Below are 23085 nucleotides of genomic sequence, written 5' to 3'. Positions count from 1 at the left end.
TTTTTTCTATCAATTATTCAAAATCTCACTTCAATGCCAGACTTATAATGAAGAATAATAAACTCTAGCATAAAATTATTTAAAATAAAAGCACTTTACTTTATCATATTAAAATGTTGTTAATTTCATTTGTAAATACTTATCAACACAATATCAATATATGAACACATAAATTGATTATTAATTGATATTCTTGAATTATAAACAGATGACTATCATCATTAACTACCAAATTAACCTTTGTTTATAAAATAATGATTCTGTAAATTTGGACTAACTAGTTCTTATGAAGTCCTTAAAATAACATATTAGGTCTAACTGGAAAAACAATACACACTAATTAGGATATTAATAACATGATAGATAATTAAAAACTTAAAAACATATAATGTTGTTAGAGAGGTTATTTAATTTTTGTAACTCATCCTTATCCGTTAGATGTTATTATTAGCATACTTTCGATTATAAAACAAGTTCCTACTTAAAATCTCATATGTAGGAAAAGAAAGAAAGTTTAAGACAAAGAAAGAGATCCACTCAAAATATAATCTTTTAAATATGGCAGGTGGAGCTTTTGCTGCGGTAGAAAACAGAAGACAATATGAAAGTAAGGTCACAACATTCGTGTTGGTCTCGTGTTTTGTAGCAGCCATGGGTGGTCTACTCTTTGGTTATGATCTTGGAATCACGGGAGGAGTAACTTCCATGGAACCATTCTTAATAAAGTTCTTTCCGAGTGTTTATGAAAAAATGAAAGATGAATCTGACCATGAAAGTCAATATTGCAAATTTGACAACGAACTCCTTACTTTGTTCACCTCTTCTTTATATCTTGCTGCCTTAGTAGCTTCTTTCTTTGCTTCCACCACCACAAGAATGATGGGACGCAAGGCCTCAATGTTTGCAGGTGGTTTATTCTTCCTTGTTGGTGCATTGTTGAATGGTTTTGCCATCAACATTGAAATGCTCATCGTAGGTCGATTATTACTTGGTTTTGGTGTTGGATATTGTAATCAGGTGAGGCTTTGCATCGTTGTCAATGCTTTCAAATTTGGTTATTTGAATATGGATAAATTTTCATGATTAAATTGTTTTTAACTTTTTCCTTTTTGTTATTATTATTTCCAATAGTCTGTACCTGTGTATTTGTCTGAAATGGCTCCAACATCGATAAGAGGTGCACTTAACATGGGATTTCAAATGATGATCACAATTGGCATCTTGGTTGCAAACCTTATTAATTATGGCACCGGCAAACTAGAATATGGTTGGAGAATTTCTTTAGGTGTTGGTGCAGTTCCTGCAATCATGTTATGTGTAGGATCTCTTTTCTTAGGTGACACTCCTAACTCCTTACTCGAAAGAGGTAAAGAAGAAGAAGCTAAGAAAATGTTGCAAAAGATTCGTGGCATGGATAATGTTGACGAGGAGTTCCAAGACCTCGTTAATGCAACTAAAGCAGCCAAAGATGTTGAACATCCATGGAAGAACATTACAAAACCCAAATACAGACCTCAACTCACATTTTGCTCTCTGATTCCATTTTTCCAACAATTCACTGGCATCAATGTCATCATGTTTTATGCACCTGTCCTCTTTAAAACTTTAGGCTTTGGTAATGACACTTCCCTTATGTCTTCAGTTATCACTGGAGGTGTTAATGTGGTTGCCACTTTTGTTTCCATTTTCTCTGTGGACAAGTTTGGAAGAAGGATATTGTTCCTCGAAGGCGGCATTCAAATGCTTATTTGTCAGGTAAAAACCTTAACTTAATCGATAAACAATGTTTGTTATTTTAATATTTAAAAAATAACACTTTTATCACTAAAGCCATTTGCTGGCATGAACAACTAATTTGAAGTTCATAATATGTGTAGCTTGCTGTCGGAATCATGATTGCTCTAAAGTTTGGAGTGAGCGGTGAAGGCTATTTTACCAATGGAGAAGCCAGTCTTCTCTTATTCTTTATATGTGCATATGTTGCAGCATATGCATGGTCTTGGGGTCCACTGGGATGGTTGGTTCCTAGTGAAATATGCTCCCTTGAGGTTCGGTCTGCAGGCCAAGGCACCAATGTTGCTGTAAATATGTTATTTACCTTTGTCATTGCTCAAGTTTTCCTAACCATGCTTTGTCACTTGAAGTTTGGTCTTTTCTTCTTCTTTGCTGGATTTGTGCTTATCATGACCGTTTTTGTTGTCTTGCTCCTGCCCGAGACAAGAAATGTTCGGATTGAAGAGATGAATAGAGTTTGGAAATCACATTGGTTTTGGGGAAAATATATTCCAGATGATATAGCCATTGGTGGGCATCCTCATATAACTACAGTTTGAAATTAGATTCATCAAGTACTTCATTTGCTCGTACCAACCAAATTTCTATCATTTTTCAAACAGCTCGTTGTAATTATTTAATTCCTACGGTTTGTAACAAATATATTCGTTCCAAATTTGTACGAAATCCGTCAAAATATTGTTTATTATATATTTATAATAATATTTTATAATGTTGTTTGCATTTTGCTAGATTTTGTTTGAAGTGTAATTTTAATGTTAAATTATTTAAATAATTAACAAGTCAAAAGATTCTATGTATATCCATGACAAGTTATTGTTTGACAAAGAGAGATGTCAGTATTGAGAGATACCTTTACCTAGGAAAAGAAATACCAATCACAAGTTGCTACGACAAGAATAAAAGAAGTAAGTTTAGCCAACGAACGAGTTAATTGACGGGTAATGGCTTTAAATTTCACGAGAAGTGACTATAATTTTACAATCACTTCTAGTGTTTAAATATCATTTACCTCTTATGTAAATAGTTTTTAATATTAGTCAGGATTGAAATTGGTGTGAAATTATAATTATGATATCTGAGTCGAGCAAATAACTAAGTTATAAATCATAATTTTCTTGTACTCCACTACAAATGTATAAGAAACGTCAAATACAAGCTTAAATGACTTGGGTCATCTAAAACCATGAACTTAGAGTTCATTATATAGCCATTATCACCCACTCTATTGCATATCCCAGGTGATGTGGAACTTTCCAAGATGTATTATTTTCAACGACCCAACAAGTCAGAATTGAAATTGGTGTGAAATTATAATTGTGATATTTGATTTGAGCAAATTACTAGGTTATAAATTATAAGTTTATCTTGAAATCCAATTCCATTTTGATATCTCTAAATTAGGGTAGTTATGCGCTAAAATTGTGTTATGTTTGACAAATAAAAGAAGAAACAATACATTGTTTTGGTTGGTTGCCGCCACCGTAAAATTAATAGATGAAACACGTGCAATATTTGATATTTTATTTTTGTTTTCGTTGAAGGACGGCTCCCTTTTCAACTCAAGTAAAAGAAGGGGAATTTCTGGACTTTAATTTACAAATTGGAATTTCTAACAATGAGAATGTCCTTCTTCTAACTTATTGGAAGTCAATAAAAGGAAAAATACATTTAAATACATAAAATGTCAATGAGAATATTGGCATGTTCATACAAAAGAATATTTGTCTTATTGAATCTGAACACAGCAAACAATTTTTTTCTGTTTGAAGTCATAGTTTAGTGAAGAGAAAAAGTATAGATTAAAATAATAGCAAAAATAACAATGGTATTGTATGTTGAGTTTGTTGTATTTTAAAAATAAAAATTAATGTTGGTTGAATTTCATGCATATTGTATAGTGAACTAATTTATTCAAATTTAGATCATATATATTTTCGCGATGTGTGTGTTTTGAACAGTCTTATTGGTGAAGATGAATTCAAGTTTAGAAGATCGAGTTTTCATTTTATAAAGGATACAAACAAATAAATAAAAAAACTACTCATTTGTTTTTTAAATAAATTATTCATACATTTTTTTTTCTATCAATTATTCAAAATCTCACTTCAATGCCAGACTTATAATGAAGAATAATAAACTCTAGCATAAAATTATTTAAAATAAAAGCACTTTACTTTATCATATTAAAATGTTGTTAATTTCATTTGTAAATACTTATCAACACAATATCAATATATGAACACATAAATTGATTATTAATTGATATTCTTGAATTATAAACAGATGACTATCATCATTAACTACCAAATTAACCTTTGTTTATAAAATAATGATTCTGTAAATTTGGACTAACTAGTTCTTATGAAGTCCTTAAAATAACATATTAGGTCTAACTGGAAAAACAATACACACTAATTAGGATATTAATAACATGATAGATAATTAAAAACTTAAAAACATATAATGTTGTTAGAGAGGTTATTTAATTTTTGTAACTCATCCTTATCCGTTAGATGTTATTATTAGCATACTTTCGATTATAAAACAAGTTCCTACTTAAAATCTCATATGTAGGAAAAGAAAGAAAGTTTAAGACAAAGAAAGAGATCCACTCAAAATATAATCTTTTAAATATGGCAGGTGGAGCTTTTGCTGCGGTAGAAAACGGAAGACAATATGAAAGTAAGGTCACAACATTCGTGTTGGTCTCGTGTTTTGTAGCAGCCATGGGTGGTCTACTCTTTGGTTATGATCTTGGAATCACGGGAGGAGTAACTTCCATGGAACCATTCTTAATAAAGTTCTTTCCGAGTGTTTATGAAAAAATGAAAGATGAATCTGACCATGAAAGTCAATATTGCAAATTTGACAACGAACTCCTTACTTTGTTCACCTCTTCTTTATATCTTGCTGCCTTAGTAGCTTCTTTCTTTGCTTCCACCACCACAAGAATGATGGGACGCAAGGCCTCAATGTTTGCAGGTGGTTTATTCTTCCTTGTTGGTGCATTGTTGAATGGTTTTGCCATCAACATTGAAATGCTCATCGTAGGTCGATTATTACTTGGTTTTGGTGTTGGATATTGTAATCAGGTGAGGCTTTGCATCGTTGTCAATGCTTTCAAATTTGGTTATTTGAATATGGATAAATTTTCATGATTAAATTGTTTTTAACTTTTTCCTTTTTGTTATTATTATTTCCAATAGTCTGTACCTGTGTATTTGTCTGAAATGGCTCCAACATCGATAAGAGGTGCACTTAACATGGGATTTCAAATGATGATCACAATTGGCATCTTGGTTGCAAACCTTATTAATTATGGCACCGGCAAACTAGAATATGGTTGGAGAATTTCTTTAGGTGTTGGTGCAGTTCCTGCAATCATGTTATGTGTAGGATCTCTTTTCTTAGGTGACACTCCTAACTCCTTACTCGAAAGAGGTAAAGAAGAAGAAGCTAAGAAAATGTTGCAAAAGATTCGTGGCATGGATAATGTTGACGAGGAGTTCCAAGACCTCGTTAATGCAACTAAAGCAGCCAAAGATGTTGAACATCCATGGAAGAACATTACAAAACCCAAATACAGACCTCAACTCACATTTTGCTCTCTGATTCCATTTTTCCAACAATTCACTGGCATCAATGTCATCATGTTTTATGCACCTGTCCTCTTTAAAACTTTAGGCTTTGGTAATGACACTTCCCTTATGTCTTCAGTTATCACTGGAGGTGTTAATGTGGTTGCCACTTTTGTTTCCATTTTCTCTGTGGACAAGTTTGGAAGAAGGATATTGTTCCTCGAAGGCGGCATTCAAATGCTTATTTGTCAGGTAAAAACCTTAACTTAATCGATAAACAATGTTTGTTATTTTAATATTTAAAAAATAACACTTTTATCACTAAAGCCATTTGCTGGCATGAACAACTAATTTGAAGTTCATAATATGTGTAGCTTGCTGTCGGAATCATGATTGCTCTAAAGTTTGGAGTGAGCGGTGAAGGCTATTTTACCAATGGAGAAGCCAGTCTTCTCTTATTCTTTATATGTGCATATGTTGCAGCATATGCATGGTCTTGGGGTCCACTGGGATGGTTGGTTCCTAGTGAAATATGCTCCCTTGAGGTTCGGTCTGCAGGCCAAGGCACCAATGTTGCTGTAAATATGTTATTTACCTTTGTCATTGCACAAGTTTTCCTAACCATGCTTTGTCACTTGAAGTTTGGTCTTTTCTTCTTCTTTGCTGGATTTGTGCTTATCATGACCGTTTTTGTTGCCTTGCTCCTGCCCGAGACAAGAAATGTTCGGATTGAAGAGATGAATAGAGTTTGGAAATCACATTGGTTTTGGGGAAAATATATTCCAGATGATATAGCCATTGGTGGGCATCCTCATATAACTACAGTTTGAAATTAGATTCATCAAGTACTTCATTTGCTCGTACCAACCAAATTTCTATCATTTTTCAAACAGCTCGTTGTAATTATTTAATTCCTACGGTTTGTAACAAATATATTCGTTCCAAATTTGTACGAAATCCGTCAAAATATTATTTATTATATATTTATAATAATATTTTATAATGTTGTTTGCATTCTAGATTTTGTTTGAAGTGTAATTTTAATGTTAAATTATTTAAATAATTAACAAGTCAAAAAATTCTATGTATATCTATGACATCTTATGTTTGACGATGAGATGTGGTATGAGTATTATATTCATGAGAAGTTATTGTTTCACAAAGACGTGTGATCTGTGTATATAGAGATACCTTAACTTGGAAAAATAATATCAACAACAAGTAGCTACAACAAAGGTAAAAGAATTATAGAAGAAAAGAAGTTTTGCCAACGAATGAGTTAATGAATGGATAAGGGCTTTGAATGTAAGGGGAAGTGAGTATTATTTTACAATCACTTTTAGTTATTTTTCTTAAATCATCAAATAAGTTATTGATGATCGGTTGATGATTTAGTTCTTTCAAGTAATAATCTTTTCTATAGGATGATTAAGACGAATATGAAATCTTACGGTCAATAATTTTATACTGTAGGATAATTAATAAGGTATTTGTTGATGACGTTATTAAAAGAAAAAAAAAGTTAGTAAAAAAAATATTGTAATAATTATAATTAAAAGTAAGGAGTCCTTTCACGAAAAATACATTATTATTTAAGTCAAATGTGAAAATTTGTTTTGTTGGATTTTTTTTTTTCTATTCCTTCAAATATGTTAATTGAAATATCTCATTTAAAAAAGAATGTTAAATAAAATTTATCATTTAAAAGGTATTGCTTTAACTTTTCTCAAGTCTCAATTACTGATTTCTTTTTTATTTTTAAAATATTTAAAAAGCAACATTCATAAATTAAGATTTTTGTAAACTATCAAGAAATTCAGAACTCTCGTTAAATACTTGAAATTTCGAAACTTTTACTTATCTATTATTTGTGTATATATTTTTTCGATCACAATTGCTTATTTAATTATGTTTATTTATATATGTTTAATGAAATTCTTTCTAAATAAAGAAAACTTAACAAATTATACATATTATTTAAATTTAAACTTATGCTAAAACTTGTTAAGTATATACGCATGAAAAGAACCCAAAAAATATAATATTGTTTCAATAAAATAATTCCATAATTTATTATTTATTATTCTTTTATATATTATTGTAAATGCATGTATAAGTTATTCAAAAAAATCTTGTCAGGACAATGATTGTGAGTTTTTTAATGATTTCCTTGATTCGAAATACCAAATATTAAACAAATTTATCACTAAAAAATTATAACACAATAAATTCAACTCATTTCTTGAATTTAAAATAAAAATATTATATAAAAAATAATTTTTATTGTAAGGTCCAATTTAATAAAATTATTAAATAAAACATCACATACAAGAACAAACAAGAAAATAAAAACACATGGATAAGAGTGAGCTAAATGAGAAAATAAAAAATCAAGCCACTTTAAACAACACAATCAACATGTATTAGCAAACATAGTAGACCTGCTAACTCAATTGTCCGGATACATGTAATAAAATCAAATTCACTAGAAACTTGCATTTGTGGTGACATCTACTACTTTGCAGAGTCATTACCAATGGGTTTCACCCTACCACATACAAGATTAATCCATGATCATCTAAGGTCATTATCCTGCCTTAGACTAGAACTGGGTCCACCTGTTACTCTCACCACATGAATTATTCTACTCTATGTAAGTCTAAATGATTAGAGTGTCAAAATGTAACCTTACTTTAATCCATAAATCATTACATGCACTATATTACCACCAAAAAAATTTCTCCATGAAACTCTCACATATTTCACATTATCTCAGAATAACGCATATCCCATGTTAAACACATCAAGTCAAGTCTCAAGAATATTACATCATTCATGCATAGCTTCATACTTAATACTTTTAAAATTAACACAGTAAATCACAGATTAAAAATAAGGAATTAAGAGTTCTGCAACATTCTCGCTTGAGCTAGAAATTCTTTCTTTAAGCGATAGGAGCTCTCGCTCAAGCTAGAAATTCTTGCTTGAGCAATAACTCGAACAAAGAGCAAAGTGAAATTATGTTATTCTCGCTAAAGTTAGATTTTTCTCGCTTAGGCGAAACTGCTCTCGCTTAAGCTAGAATAGCATATCTTCACCTACTCTCAGCATGCAAAATCAAAAATCCAAACAAAACAAAAAAACACAAACCACTCCAATTTAGTGCACTCATCAATCCAACACATCAAGACGCAATCAAAGACCAAGATAAACAATTTATTTCGAAATCTTAAAAAAAAAAAAATCTAGCTTCCCTTACCTCAATATATTGATTTACACTTGTTAAAAGCTTCAAAGACATATTTTACTCTTTGGGACCCTTCTTTCAACCTAAAAGCAAGGGAAAAACAAAATAATTAGAACAGTGATCCAAAGACATGGATGTGTTCACCACAACTTAAGAAACTCATAGGAATGACAACAATCCCATGCACACCGACATATTGGAGAAAAATAGAAAACAATATGGTTTTTTTCCCCTTACAACTGAGATGAACACAACTTACCCTAACCAAGATTTTGATCCATGGATAAAATAAATGACTTTATGACTCCTCAATGCTTCTAAAATTAGTCTCTCATCAAGAAAAGGTTGAAGTTTGAATAAGAATTGGAGAAAAGAAGATTGAGATGAAGAAGATAAAGGGACTGGTTTAGAGGGGGTGCTGTGTGTGTTTAAAAGAATTGGATTTTACATTTATCATAATAAAAAAAATATGAATTCTTAAGTATAATTAAAGAAATTGCCAAAAATATTATTTAAAATATAATTAAGTAAAATAAAAAATAAAAAGAAATTCAAGGTTTTTATCTTTAAATTTATCACCATTAAAGTAATACCGTGTATGAATGTTTCGAAGAAAAAAAAACATATAACAAGAAACATGACAATAATTAAAAAAAATACTCTTTTAATAATTTTATTTTACTAAGAATATAATAGAAGAAACAAATAATAATAAATATGTTACTAAAATTTTAGGTTTAATTACTCTTTTGATCACTCTTTTTGTCCAAAAATGTGAAATTTAGTCCTTTTTTTTTTAAGTTTCAATTTGTCCCGATTTTTAAAAAAATTGATGTAATTTGGTTCTTTTTGTTAAATTTCTTGAAGCTAATCAATATTTTTTTTAATCAAAATTGGCACTATAATTATGTTAATTATATCAATAAAGCAAATCATCATGATTAACAACTTCAATTTTGATGAAAAATCATTGATTCAAGAAATTTAAAGAAATTTAACGAAAAGGACCACATTGCATCAATTTTTTTCAAAAATGGAAATCAAATTGAAACTTAAAAAAACTAGAAGACCAATTTAATACTTTAAGACAAAATAGGGACCAAAAGAGTAATTAAACCAAAATTTAAAACATGTGTAAAATGGAATGAATTATTTATGATGGCATGTTAACGGGGTTAACTATGTGTCACGTGTCAACGCGTGTTTTTTTTTATGTTTTAAATTTTTTTAAATTTTTTTTAAATTTTTTTATGTTAATCTAACATTGTATCACGTGGCTGAGACAGTGACGTGACATGACAGTACCACGTGTTACCATTGAATGTGAAAAGTCTTAATACTGTATTTGTTATTTCTCTCAATTTGGTTCCAATTTTTTTAAAATTAAATCAATTTCATCCCTATATCAAATTTAATTTTTATATAAATTTTACAATGCATTTTTATTATAATTGATATTTTTAACAAAATTAAGTTTATTTAAATGTATATTTTGCATTGAACTTTATTTAAATATTGTTTCAAATATTTATATATCAATAATTTATAGACAAATGTTAGAGTTGCTTTAAAAATAACAACTTTATAAATTGAATTGTAAAATTTTAAGTAAATATATTTATTTTAAATTGTTATAAAATAGTTTTAAAATTTTATATTTAAATTTATAAAGCTTTTATTTTTAAAGCAACTTTAACATTTATCTTTAAATTATAGATATATAAATATTTAAAACAAGATTTAAATAAAATTCAATGCAAAATATACATTTAAATAAACTTAGTTTTGTTAAAAATATTAATTATAATAAAAATACCATTGTAAAATTTATATAAAAATTAAATTTGATATAGTAATGAAATTGATTCAATTTTAAAAAATTGGAATCAATTTGAGACAAAATAACAAATACAGGGATTGCATTGAGACTCTTCACATAAATCCAATAGCTGACACGTGGTACTGTCATAACCACATCAATCTCACGTGACACAATATCAGATTGACATATGACATTATTATTTTTTTAAAAAAATATTATAAGAAAATTAAAAAAAAATATGTGCTAATATGTAACACATAAATAATATCATTAGTGTACTATCAAGAGAAATGACCTAATTATAACATTTTTTTAAAATAAAAATTTAATTGAATTAAATAAAAAAAAATTGTTAGAAAAATGGATAGCTGCGAAATGATTTAAATATAAATTTACAAATTTACGTGCAAGGAAGACTGTGAAAGAAATTCGGTTTCTCTGCTGTGAGAAAGCGTGTTGTGACTCTGTTGGAACGATGCCGAAACACCGTTTCACGGTTACGATTTAAATAAATATATTTAGGCTTAAATACTCTTTTGGTCCTAGTTTTGGTCGACTTTTTTCATTTTGGTCCTACTTTTTAAATTGTTTTCAATTTGGTCTTATTTTTCGTTATATTTTTTCAATCAACTCATTTCCGTTAATTCCGTCCAAATCATTAACGAATGTGAACAGTAACTGCCACGTGTCATTTTGTGATTTTTTTAATTTTTTTTTTTAATTTTTTTTAATTTTTTTTTAATTTTTTTTAATTTTTTTTTAATTTTTTTTATTTAAAAAAAATGTACACGTGTCAAGCTCGTATTATGCCACGTGTCAGAATTAGATTTTTGTATTCAATTTGATCCTATTATTCGTTATCTGTTTTCAATTTGGTCCTAGTTTTTTTTTTAAATTTAACATTTTTTTTTCTCTCCAAATTGAGACAAAATTTAATTTGTATATATTAAAATGCATATTTTTGTTAAATATTTTAATTTAGAATTAAATTTAGTTTAAAATTAAAACTAAAAAAAGCAATAACACCATTAATTTAAAATTTTAAGAGGTTAAAAATATTTAATTTTAAACCAACTCTAATTTTAAATTAAAAATATTTAATAAAAATATGTATTTTAATAAGAATATTCATATAACATTTATATACAAATTGTATTTTGTCTTTGGAGAGGAAAAAAATACTAAATTAAAAAAAAAATTTAAATTAATGGTGTTATTGCTTTTTTTCGTTTTAATTTTAAACTAAATTTAATTCTAAATTAAAATATTTACAAAAATATGCATTTTAATATATACAAATTAAATTTTGTCTCAATTTGGAGAGGAAAAAAAATGTTAAATTTTTTAAAAAAAACTAGGACCAAATTGAAAACAGATGACGAATAATAGGACCAAATTGAATACAAAAATCTAATTCTGACACGTGGCATAATATAAGCTTGACACGTGTATATTTTTTTTAAATAAAAAAAATTAAAAAAAAATTAAAAAAAAATTAAAAAAAATTTAAAAAAAATTTAAAAAAAATTTAAAAAAAATCAAAAAAATCACAAGATGACACGTGGCAGTTACTGTTCACATCCGTTAATGATTTGGACGGAATTAACGGAAAGGAGTTGATTGAAAAAATATAACGAAAAATAGGACCAAATTGAAAACAATTTAAAAAGTAGGATTAAAGTGAAAAAAGTCGACCAAAACTAGGACCAAAAGACTATTTAAGCCATATATTTATTGTGGTTAAACGGTAGTCATCACTTTAATGTTATGAAAATTCTGCATCGAAAGTATCAGTGTTTTGGAGTTTCTCTGTTCAAAATTTTTTTAATTTAATAATATATTAACTTTAGGTTTAATTATTAATTTAGCCATCTAATATTTTGTTTGGTTTAATTTGTTCTTCTTATTTTTTATTAGTTCAATTTAGTTTTTCAATTATTTAAAAATGTATAATTTGATTTTTTTCATCAAATTGGAATCCGTACATGACACATGTTAAGTCATAAAATTTTTAATTTTTTTTTTAAAATTACATAAACTGTTTCGTTTAATTTAGTATTTCTATAATTTAAAACGATCTAAAATTGTCTTCTTCAATTTGAGATCAAATGAATACACAAACTTAACTATAATTTATATATACATATTAAAATAATTTTTTTTAATTTATATATTAAATCACTTTACCTAAATACTCAAATTATTACTTCTTTTATTTTTATCCTTATAATTTTTACATTTCAAAATTATTTACAATTGTCAAAAATAAACTTTAAACAAATTTTTTAAAAGAAATTTTCTTTTAATAAATTTCTTTAGAACCACTATTTCATTCATCAGAAGTTTTTTACAAAAAAAAAAAACACCAAAACACTCTTTGTGCCCACCACTGTTATTTTCATAAACAAGTTTTATAACATTAAAGTGATTTCTAAAACACTACCGTTTAATCACATTAAATATATTATTTAAATTATAATACTGAAAGGGACGTTCAAATAAACCGCAAAGACACGGCACGTTTTCTCACGATAGAGAAACTGAACTCCTGTGAAAGTGAGGTACGATAATCGTTATCCGCGGCATCAGCAACAAACATGACCTTCCACACTTTGGACTGCCACGTGTCATACTAGCCCCATCGCATCTTTTATCTTTTCCTCACTCCTTTCTAACAAACCTCGAAATCCGCACCTAATCTCCCAAGTGGAGCCATTGACTGGTCTCTACTTCATTACTTTTTATTTAGCGTTATCATTTAATTTCGTCTTCTTCTTCTTTAAATTTATACATCTATTCGCTCACGCATGTGACGTTTCCGACGTGGGATTGCAGTTTTCAGGTTATTGAAGATTCTTGGAATTGAAAATGGACCACAGTGCCGATGCACTGCGCACGGACTTGATGACCATAACGCGTTTCGTGTTGAACGAGCAATCCAAGCACCCCGAGTCACGCGGCGATTTCACCATCCTTCTCAATCACATTGTTCTCGGTTGCAAGTTCGTTTGCTCCTCGGTTAATAAGGTACTGCCTTCAATCTCTCCATTAATTTTACTACAGAATCATGATGAACACTAATGAAACTTTTTTTACGATTTATGTGTTTGTGCTTGAATTAATACGTCGTGACCTGTGCAGGCTGGACTTGCTAAGCTTATTGGACTCGCTGGAGAGACCAATGTTCAGGTATGTGTGTGCATGCTTCTTCATAAATAGATCCGATGAAATTTTTTTTTACTGTTTTTTTTTTTGGTGTTGTGAGATTTTACAACACTGCAATGCCACTACGATTGTGGCTATTTGTCTGTAATTTCTTGTAATATCAACGATTGTGTGAATTTTATTTATTTCATTAATTATTTGTTTATTTTGGTTGCATGTGTGTTTGGAATGAAGGGTGAAGAACAGAAGAAACTAGATGTTCTTTCCAATGAGGTTTTTATCAAGGCTCTCGTAAGCAGTGGCCGAACTGTAAGTGATTGTGTGATTTTTTTGTTTTCCTTTTATTTATTTTGAGGTTCTGAAGAAGGATCTGCGTTGCAACACAAGGTCTTGGGATTTTTTTTTTTTTACGATTCTATTTGTTCACAATTTTACCCAGCAAAAACACCGACATCAATTGAAAATTTTGATTTATTTTGAGGTTTTCAAAATGGTTCAGACTACGATTTAGTCGTGAAGGGTTCTGGATTCTGTATGAATGCATTTGTTAACAATTTTACACAATGTCGAAATTACAACGAAACCGTAACAATTTTTTTAAACCTTCGTTATTTTAAGGTCTAAAAAAGCAGTCCTTTGCCTGCAAAATCAAGTTTTTTATTACCACTTTGTGGTGCCCTTGTTTGTTCACAAAGTCACGCCATCTTGACAATCACAACAAAACCATGATCATAATCTAAGACTTTGATTTATATGTTTATTTATTATTTATTTTTTCTGGGATTCAATGAATGAGGCTTCAGGTAATAGTGTTATTTATCTTTGAACAGTGCATCTTGGTTTCTGAAGAAGACGAAGACGCGATAATTGTGGAGCCATCTAAGCGTGGAAAGTTGTCCATTCTCCCTGTTTCCTTGTTCTGTTAGTTTTTGCTCTGTGTACGAGGGTTTAAATTACAGTTGCAACAACACTGTCACTTGTTGGGCAATTGTGACTTGTGCAAGTTACAGTTGCATCACGGGACAGTTTCTGCAATTAAAAACCTAATAGAAAATGTTTTTTTTGAGTTTTCTGTTCTGATTAGTTTGTTCGATGTTTTGGTTTGCAATTGCTGGGCAGGTACTGTGTTGTTTTTGACCCCTTGGATGGCTCGTCTAACATTGATTGTGGGGTTTCCATTGGCACTGTACGACCCCTCTTCCATCTTGCAATTCTTACTGCTATGATAAAAAATTAAATGCAATTTCTTACTTGTTTTCCGTGTTGTTCTTAGTTAAAATTATAGTCTAAACTTAACAGAAAATGCTAACAACAATCTCTAACACATTAGTGTTCATAGAAAGTTACAAAACTTTTATAGGTTTAAGAATTCTATCTACTGATTTTGTAGTTTTTAATAAATTTTAGTCAATTATAAACTGTGATAGAAAGAATGTGTTACTAGCATTCCTTGACTTCATATGCAATGTTTTTACTTAAGTAAACTTCAATTCTAACTAAAAACTGCTGTAACAAAATCATCTAAGAAACTACACAAGTACGTGTAACTTTTGTCCACCACCACCGCCAATAATAATAATACTATAATTGTGCTTTTAATGGAAGCTGCTTGAGTTATGTATGGAAGGATTAAAATTCCAGACTAACTGGATATTGCGTCTGCCAATTGAATATGTTGTAGATTTTTGGAATTTATACGTTAGCGGATGTCCATGAACCAACTGTAGAGGATGTCCTGCGTCCTGGGAAGAAAATGGTGGCAGCTGGTTATTGTATGTATGGAAGCTCTTGCACGGTATGACAAGCCTATATATTTTTTTATTGCTTAGAATTTAGATACCAGTATTTGTTGGGTGCGTCTGTTTTCTGCTTGTTCTTCATTCTGTTACATATTTTATCCTTTTGGACAAAATTTAGCATAATGGTATGAGTTTTTGTTTCACATTTTTAGAGGAAGAAGAAAACAATATTCATTCTTCTTTTTTTTCTTGAATAGCAGAGGACTGAGAATTTTCCTTTGCTTTCATAGTAAACTTGCAATTCTTAATAACTTAATTTCAATTTGACCTATTGGTTTTGCAGCTTGTGATAAGTACTGGAGCTGGTGTTAATGGTTTCACCCTTGACCCATCTCTTGGTGAATTCATCCTAACTCACCCTGGCATTAAGGTATTACTCTTATCACTTATGCGTCACTAATAAAAAATTGTCTTCTCCCAGGAAATGCTTGCCTGGCTGCTCGGCTCTTGTGAAAGTCAGCGCCTGCTTGATAATCTATGTTCACACTGAATCTAAGGAAAATTTTCTCTTGTCCTTAAACTATGCCCAAAGTCCACAAAAGTTTCTTTGGTCAAAGACTGAGCAATTTAAAATTGGATGCCGGAGGCTTTACTTCCCATACGAGCTTGCTCAACTTATTTTAATTTAGTTAAAATGACAACTAATCACTTTCCGTCTTTAGAATAAATGTTGGACAATATCAGGTAAAATATATCTGGGTCCCTCCAAATATCTTAAAATTCAGATTTAATCTATATAAAAACTGAATGCATTTTTAATATCTTCTACCGAAAGTAATGTGGTTTTAACCCCTTTTCAGGGATTAAAAGCATGTATTTTGTATAGGAACTAAAAACATGTGTTAAATTTTATAAGAGCTTATGTTCAATTTCAAACTATTTTGAAGAACCATATTTTGCCCAACAATATTTATTAACTATTTAGATGATTCACATAAAAAGAATTATTGACATGATCTGTTCTCCTCGAATAATAGAAATGTACGAGGGCGTATGTTCCTTCTTCTGTTGATTTTTTTAACCTGAAAGAGTCCCTATTTAAACCTGCCAAAGTAGGAATTATGTTCCTGTCTAGTGTTCTTTGATATTCATGATTTTTTTTATCATCGCACCAGTATTTATTGATCTTTACCTGATTTTAAGGCAGAGAAAGTCAGTGCAACAATTCATATAAAATATAAACACACGTATAACCACGCCATCTGTGGGTCACTTGAGGCATATGCTGATCATTCGATGTGTTGTTCTTTGTGCAGATCCCAAAGAAAGGAAATATTTATTCAGTTAATGAAGGAAATGCCAAACACTGGGATGGTCCTACTGCAGCGTATGTTCGAATTTAGTAATCTTAAAGTGTTCTCAGGCACTACAGAGCAAATTTTGCCATCTTGTAACTTGTTTTTTGCTTCTGTTCAGTTACGTTGAAAAATGCAAGTTTCCAGAAGATGGTTCATCGCCAAAGTCTCTAAGATATATTGGAAGGTATAATTAGATTCTCAATCCTTGAAGCAGTTCAATTTACTTAGCTCCCTTGTTTTAGTCCTCGGTTGAATTAGTTAATTGCCACCCCGCAACTTATTTTCTAACAGCTAATGCAAACAACGATTAGAAATAATAATCAGACCAAAGTTAAATTTAAAAACAGGTACGAAGAGTTACATTTAATAATAAGTAAAAAGAAGTCACCCTAAGACTCTCCTTGGTAATGGTTTGTTCTATAATGAAGCTTTCAAATTTTCAACTAAGAGTAAAGTTGAGTTTAAGTATTAACAGCTATCTTTAATTAGCACTCGTTGCCATAGTTTGTCAAATCATCAATTTTCTAGCAGTTGATTTTTATTTTCTGGCATCAATTTACTCTGAACAGTGAACTTTCTTCTGGTTGAAATTTACCGGACCATAGATAAAGGATGAGTCATAGAAGATAAAAAGACCTGTGATGTAATCCATAGATGCAATTGTTAAATTGATAACTTGGTTCGTTTGTTCACGAAAAAACAATAATTTGTGTGTTCTGAATAATGGGATGATTCAATAGTCATTTCATTTATGCTTTTAGAACTACATATAATGTTTAACCTGTCTGAAAGTAATCTGCTAACAGAGTTTGTTAATAGCTATTATGAGTTCAACTCAACTTTGGTTTGCATTATCCTCATGAAGTACTGCTCTTGAATCAAACCACAGAATGACTAACCTATAAGTTTCAACTTCTTTTTGCAATTTATGACATGTCTATGCATTAACAGCATGGTAGCTGATGTTCATCGTACATTGCTTTACGGAGGCATCTTTTTGTACCCTGGTGATAAGAAAAATCCAAATGGAAAACTTCGGTATGTCATGTTCAACCTTCATATTTATTCGTTCATTCATTAGAAATTGTTGGTTTATTAATTGACCTTTTTTATGTAGTGTTTTGTATGAAGTCTTCCCAATGTCATTTTTGGTGGAACAGGCAGGAGGACAGTCTTTCACGGGCAAGGAAAGGGTAATTTACATTCACTTTTATCTGACTCTGCCAAAATTTCCTTGGTTTAAACAACCTAACAAAAAAACGGTCCCTACAAGAATTAAAGAATTGAGCTTTTAGATATAAACTATAAAGCACAAACATCTCTCTTATTTGAAGTACTCTTCCCAGGCCAACACTTTCTGACAATTGTTCACATACTAACACCTTCACAAAACTGAAAGACACCATATGCATGGACACACGGTGATATTAACTAGGCTTTACTTCATCAGCTTTAACATTTTGTTTTATTACTCATTTCATTATTGTTTCTCTCTCTGCGTGTATGTGATGTCTCCAAGTCTTTTCTTTTATGTCAGTGTTTGTATCATGCCCGGTTTGATGCTTATTTCGTATGACTTAAATTAAAACAAGGAGTAAAATATTAATTAAACCTTTTCCTTTAACTTGAAACTTGAATCAGACTTAAACACTCTTGCTATTGCTTCGTACGAAAATAGGTGGAGAAGAGTGTAAATAGAGAGTGAAAGTGACGTGAAATGAAAATAAGAAACGAGATCCATTAGTATTTTGTAGTTCTTTGATGGAATGAAAACAGAGTTGGAATAGCATGAAATTCACTAATATCTATTAATCCTTCATCGATTCTTCTTTCTTTCTCCCTACCAAATGCAATCAAAGGAAATATGGCTGATAGTTTCAAAGGCACCATTTGGCAATGAATTGATGAATGTTTTATGTGATCAGGCACTTGATTTAGTTCCAACGAAGTTGCACCAGCGATCTCCCGTTTTCCTTGGTAGCTATGATGATGTTGAGGAAATCAAAGGGCTTTATGCTGCTGCTGCTGCTGAGGGTGAAGCAGAATGATACTGAAAGTGGTTAAATTTCCTTGTACTTTTGGCTACTCAGAAGCACTTGTTTTCCCATTGTTTTTTTTTTCTCCATTGTTATTAGCAGGTTCTTATAGAGAACTTCTTAGCTGCTCTGTATATGTGCTGATAAAAGTGGTTAGCATGTCTGTTATGGTTATAACATTTATTTAGAATAAAGTAGCAATTTAGCATGTTACTGATGAAGAATTACTGCTTTTATTGCCTCCAAAAGCATTTCAAAGTTAAATCGGCAAACCTTTTTATTTCAAATGACTATAATAAAAATACACATTTCAAAACACCCGTTAGCTCTATTTCCCCAATTCGTTAAGATATACAATTTATACAAAAAATTATGTCCATTCGTCCCAAAACAAATAATAAAAAATATCCAGGAAAAGACTAAAAATGGGCAAAGAAAAACAAAAAATCAATCGCACTTTAACTAATTATGAACAATAAAACTCAACCCCTTGTCAGACATTTTTCCTTTGAAAAGCTTAAACTAAATCCGAAAATTGAAAGAGGATTACAAACTTGTTTATTCCCTATAAATTCGAATAAATCTTAGATTTTTTGTTAAGCTTGTGAACCTACTTGTGATAAAGGCTTAAACTACCTTGTATGGCCAAATGCTCAACAAACAGATTTTATAATGAGTGAATCATACCCTAATTTCTCGCAATTTTAAGACATCTAAAAAACTCTGGATTTCTTTGAATGTTCTAACTCACTAAAAAAATAAACTCGGTTTATTGACACATGTGATCACTCGTGGAAATATATTTACAGTATTAAAATTGCCTAAAAACTCAAATTTTATATAAGACACACTTATTTTTGTATACTGGATTTGTAAACTTTCATTCGTTAAAGGAAATGGTTGATATGGCTTTGGTGGAGAAAAATAAAAAAGATCACACTGTATTATTCATCATTTATTTCTATATCTCTCTTCACATTTTCATCTTTATTTTTTTCAACCACGTTCCTTAATTTATATTCTCACTATACCAACTAATTTCGATTTAACCAATTCTTACCTCTATCAAACAAATCATCAATGATTTCACCGTGCTTTGTACTATAATAAGCTACCTGAATCCTTCAAATCATGAATGAAAATCATCTCAAATTTTTCTTCGGAAAAAAGTTTCCCTTTGACTAAAAGAAATGTTCGGAAAACTTCATAATTAGATGCATCAAACTGGAATATCATCCCAGTTCTAATATATTCTATTGTAACTAAAAATAAAGAAGGACATGAAGAAGAGATATCAAATCAAGAATCATGGCCTACTCTTTTTATGGAGTCACTGATACAATGGCAGCTCCACACAACAGCAAAAATCCTTGTTTACATGGGCTTGCCATGATTCTTTTAAGCTATAAAAAAGATGATTGAAAATTGACTGTCTAACATAAATCTCTAGCACACAAGCCAATTAAGTAGCTAATCTAATGATAAGAAAGAAGATAACTACTTAAGTTGTACAATTTCATAAACAGTGACACTTGTTATTCAAATGATCACATACTTCATCATGGGTTCATGTTATGCAGTCCTCAAGGGCGGCGAAACCAATATCACCCCATCTCCCCTAACAAACAGGAAAGGAACCGTCCGCTTAGTAGTCTGCAATCAGAAAGAAAACAAAAGATCATCCAAAGAAATTTATCTTAGAAACAATGTAGCATGCATTTGCAGAAGATATTTTAACGTTGATGCAGATTGAAGTTCATAAATATATGCATTTGGCATTCCCTACATATGAACAAATCTCAAAGGTGGTTCCTCTTTGGCTCTCCATAATGTATTACTGTTTATAAAAGTCAGTCAAGTAAATAGCTTTGCACATTTGTTAGCATCCAAGTTGTGAAATAATAAGGTCAATAGTGGAAGAGCATAATGCCTGTAGTCTCATTTGAAAAACACCCAGAACCAGATGTTTCTAGCTTGACTATACATTAATCAATGATGAACACTTTCTTTGGCCATATCTTTAGTCCATTCAAAAAATGTTTCTTGTTAACCTCTTATAATAAACTATCACCTCTACCTAAACAGGCAGGTATAACTGATGCCGATGGCTGCTCCAAAACAGGCAGGTATTATCATTAAGCCTAAGTACACGATGTAAAGTGTTGGAAACATATATTCAGCTGTACCTAGTTAGGTGTCTAGTGCAGTCTCTTAATCTTCTATGTATTATTGTATCAGTTTTTTATTATAAATAGAAGATAGTGAGAGAGGTTCTTTAAGCCCTTTAAACATACATTTTTCTTTGTTTTGAATCTCAAGTATAACATATCTATAATCTACGAGTACTCAAATTTTCCATCAATTAATCATAGTTCTACCACTTAGCTTTGCCAAAAAACAATATATATGTATTTTTCCTTGTTTGCTGATTGTAACTTACCCTCACAATTTCTTCATATGTCTCGTCATCAATTTCCACAGTAGTAACAACCTCTTCAACATCACCAAGAATCATATTAAGATGCTGATCGTAAGCCTGCAATGCCAAATTGAAAACCCAGTACAATTTGAGAAACAGAAGGAGCCAGATACAATAGTTCTAAAACGAATCTCCCCTTACAAAATCTTGCTTAGGCAGCCTAAATATAAAGCAATTCATATTTTCTGTATATTACCTTTTTAATTGGATATAATTTTTTTTATAATTTTAGACTAGATACATATCAAATAGATGCCATTAACCCTAGTTGTGTCATGACAACAGATTATTTGACTGCGTTGCAGTATGCAAATAAATAAATCAGAAAGAAAGACAAGTCTTTCCCGTGTACTAAATATGAATCCATAAACAAATTTTAGGGTAAGCATATTTTAAGCACTTATCAGACCAAATTTAATCTGTTAAGACCCTTTAAAATAACAACATAGGGACTCCAAACTTATATCTCATTTTAACTTCTGTGTGTCATTTAAAAATATTTTTTCCATCAGGTAACTAACTACTTCTATCAGAGAGTGATTTTACCATTACTCTTTGCACAGAAGATAAGAAGCAACAAAACTATTAGAGATTGGATCTGAAAGATTAATAGTTGTAGTTATGTAACTAACTAAGTAAATTAGACATAGTAGTTGCAGTCAGACAAGTGACTGCCATTGGGGATATACAGAGGTTGCTTCCAGAGTTCAAGTTAAGCAATTTTACAAGTGGTACAAACTATTGGACTCAAACTATTAAGCACATCACAAATTTAAGGATCACCGAATTTCAGGTTTCGTGCTGAAACTTTACCTTACCACTCATCACCCATTTCATAACAAACTAAATTCTGAAACCTATGCAGTTAAGATATTTCTCATATTTATACTTCTATCAAATGAACAAGAAAGACCAACGACAAGTACGTGTAATTCATAAAATTCATTGCAAACACAGCTTAGTTTCAACTAACAAATAGGAACCATTCGGTAAATTAATTAACAAAATCATTGTAATCTTATAGGAATTCAAGAAGTGTAAATAAATAATTGCATAAAAAACACCAACCAACCGCCCTCCAAAAAAAGTCACTTAGTTAAAGCACTAAAAGAACCTTCAAAAACAATATAATCATTATATGCTACTCTCATCCAACCATTTAAATCCTTTCCGCATAAAGGGCTTAGAAATCCCAAAGGGTTCATATTACTCTAGCCTAATCTTCAACCGGTTGCATGAAGTCCTTACCCAACAAAGAATTTAACAAATATTAAAAACCAACAATACATACTTATCATCCCTCATCCCAAACCAGTTTATTTTAAATTCTAGTTCAAAACACTAAAATTTCCATTCAGCAATAAACAAGAATTCCTTCCAAAAGCCAAAATTGGAACATCAAAGATTCAGCTCAATCCCCACCGGAAAGTACTAACAACCAATTACTCTTACAAACGTTAGGGCAGTCAGAAAGGCACAAATTTGCCATTAATTGCAAGCAACCCAGATTTATATTACCTTGAAAACACCTTAAAAATCACAAATTTCACATCTAAGAAAACCTACTCCAGTCTGTACATTAATGGGTAACCACAAAAAAGAGTGCAAAAGTTGAAAGCAAACAGAAATTATTGAAAAGGAAAAAAGGAGTGAAATTACGTGAAGTTTGCCACGAAGCTCTCTGTCAGAACGAAGCTTGACGTAGATACGTTCGTCAAGGCTGAGCCTAATGAGATCCAAAGGCTCCTTCACCGCACTCTCTTCCTCTGTAGCCATCAATCACTTCACTAGTTTCAGTGCTTCTGCTCTTGGAGGTAAGTTTTTTCGTGTAACCCTTTTGAGTCAATTTTTTCTTGTTCTTTCT

General features: G+C 30.5%; 4 protein-coding genes across 5 annotated transcripts; 3 read left to right on the top strand and 1 right to left on the bottom strand.

Moving 5' to 3' along the window:
- The first annotated feature begins 558 nt into the window (after positions 1–558).
- Positions 559–2333, top strand: LOC114180768 (sugar transport protein 10-like). Its single transcript, XM_028067060.1, has 3 exons — positions 559–1017; positions 1132–1755; positions 1878–2333. The coding sequence occupies exons 1-3, from the start codon at positions 559–561 to the stop codon at positions 2331–2333; spliced, it is 1539 nt and encodes a 512-aa protein (XP_027922861.1).
- Positions 2334–4430: 2097 nt separating this feature from the next.
- LOC114180767 (sugar transport protein 10-like) lies at positions 4431–6205 on the top strand. The gene is made up of 3 exons (XM_028067059.1): positions 4431–4889; positions 5004–5627; positions 5750–6205. The coding sequence occupies exons 1-3, from the start codon at positions 4431–4433 to the stop codon at positions 6203–6205; spliced, it is 1539 nt and encodes a 512-aa protein (XP_027922860.1).
- A 6828-nt stretch (positions 6206–13033) lies between these two features.
- Positions 13034–18966, top strand: LOC114181804 (fructose-1,6-bisphosphatase, cytosolic-like). 2 transcript variants are annotated; one of them, XM_028068367.1, is made up of 13 exons: positions 13034–13166; positions 13280–13471; positions 13586–13633; positions 13844–13918; positions 14440–14501; positions 14729–14795; positions 15291–15404; positions 15692–15778; positions 16665–16735; positions 16825–16890; positions 17658–17744; positions 17824–17899; positions 18632–18966. In XM_028068367.1, the coding sequence occupies exons 2-13, from the start codon at positions 13313–13315 to the stop codon at positions 18752–18754; spliced, it is 1035 nt and encodes a 344-aa protein (XP_027924168.1). In that variant the 5' UTR covers positions 13034–13166; positions 13280–13312; the 3' UTR covers positions 18755–18966. The 2 variants fall into 2 exon arrangements, with proteins under 2 accessions (XP_027924168.1, XP_027924167.1); XM_028068366.1 differs by lacking the exon at positions 13034–13166 and having other exon boundaries at positions 13202–13471.
- A 991-nt stretch (positions 18967–19957) lies between these two features.
- On the bottom strand, positions 19958–23085 carry LOC114181805 (sm-like protein LSM3A). The gene is made up of 3 exons (XM_028068368.1): positions 22881–23085; positions 21183–21278; positions 19958–20395 (listed from the first exon to the last, which is right to left on the bottom strand). The coding sequence occupies exons 1-3, from the start codon at positions 22995–22997 to the stop codon at positions 20315–20317; spliced, it is 294 nt and encodes a 97-aa protein (XP_027924169.1). The 5' UTR covers positions 22998–23085; the 3' UTR covers positions 19958–20314.

The sequence above is a fragment of the Vigna unguiculata genome, chromosome 4, assembly GCF_004118075.2.
Source record: "Vigna unguiculata cultivar IT97K-499-35 chromosome 4, ASM411807v1, whole genome shotgun sequence".
Lineage (NCBI taxonomy): Eukaryota > Viridiplantae > Streptophyta > Magnoliopsida > Fabales > Fabaceae > Vigna > Vigna unguiculata.
Note: the sequence above shows the minus strand (reverse complement) of the source record. Positions and strands in the feature narration are given on the sequence as shown.

Coding starts and splice junctions, on each gene's coding strand:
- LOC114180768 (XM_028067060.1), top strand. CDS start 559: ATGGCAGGTGGAGCTTTTGCTGCGGTAGAAAACAGAAGACAATATGAA. Junction 1,018..1,131: donor GTGTTGGATATTGTAATCAG/GTGAGGCTTTGC, acceptor TATTTCCAATAG/TCTGTACCTGTGTATTTGTC. Junction 1,756..1,877: donor TTCAAATGCTTATTTGTCAG/GTAAAAACCTTA, acceptor TAATATGTGTAG/CTTGCTGTCGGAATCATGAT.
- LOC114180767 (XM_028067059.1), top strand. CDS start 4,431: ATGGCAGGTGGAGCTTTTGCTGCGGTAGAAAACGGAAGACAATATGAA. Junction 4,890..5,003: donor GTGTTGGATATTGTAATCAG/GTGAGGCTTTGC, acceptor TATTTCCAATAG/TCTGTACCTGTGTATTTGTC. Junction 5,628..5,749: donor TTCAAATGCTTATTTGTCAG/GTAAAAACCTTA, acceptor TAATATGTGTAG/CTTGCTGTCGGAATCATGAT.
- LOC114181804 (XM_028068367.1), top strand. CDS start 13,313: ATGGACCACAGTGCCGATGCACTGCGCACGGACTTGATGACCATAACG. Junction 13,472..13,585: donor TTTGCTCCTCGGTTAATAAG/GTACTGCCTTCA, acceptor TGACCTGTGCAG/GCTGGACTTGCTAAGCTTAT. Junction 16,736..16,824: donor TGGGATGGTCCTACTGCAGC/GTATGTTCGAAT, acceptor GCTTCTGTTCAG/TTACGTTGAAAAATGCAAGT.
- LOC114181805 (XM_028068368.1), bottom strand. CDS start 22,997: ATGGCTACAGAGGAAGAGAGTGCGGTGAAGGAGCCTTTGGATCTCATT. Junction 21,279..22,880: donor AGCTTCGTGGCAAACTTCAC/GTAATTTCACTC, acceptor TTGGCATTGCAG/GCTTACGATCAGCATCTTAA. Junction 20,396..21,182: donor CATATGAAGAAATTGTGAGG/GTAAGTTACAAT, acceptor TTCTGATTGCAG/ACTACTAAGCGGACGGTTCC.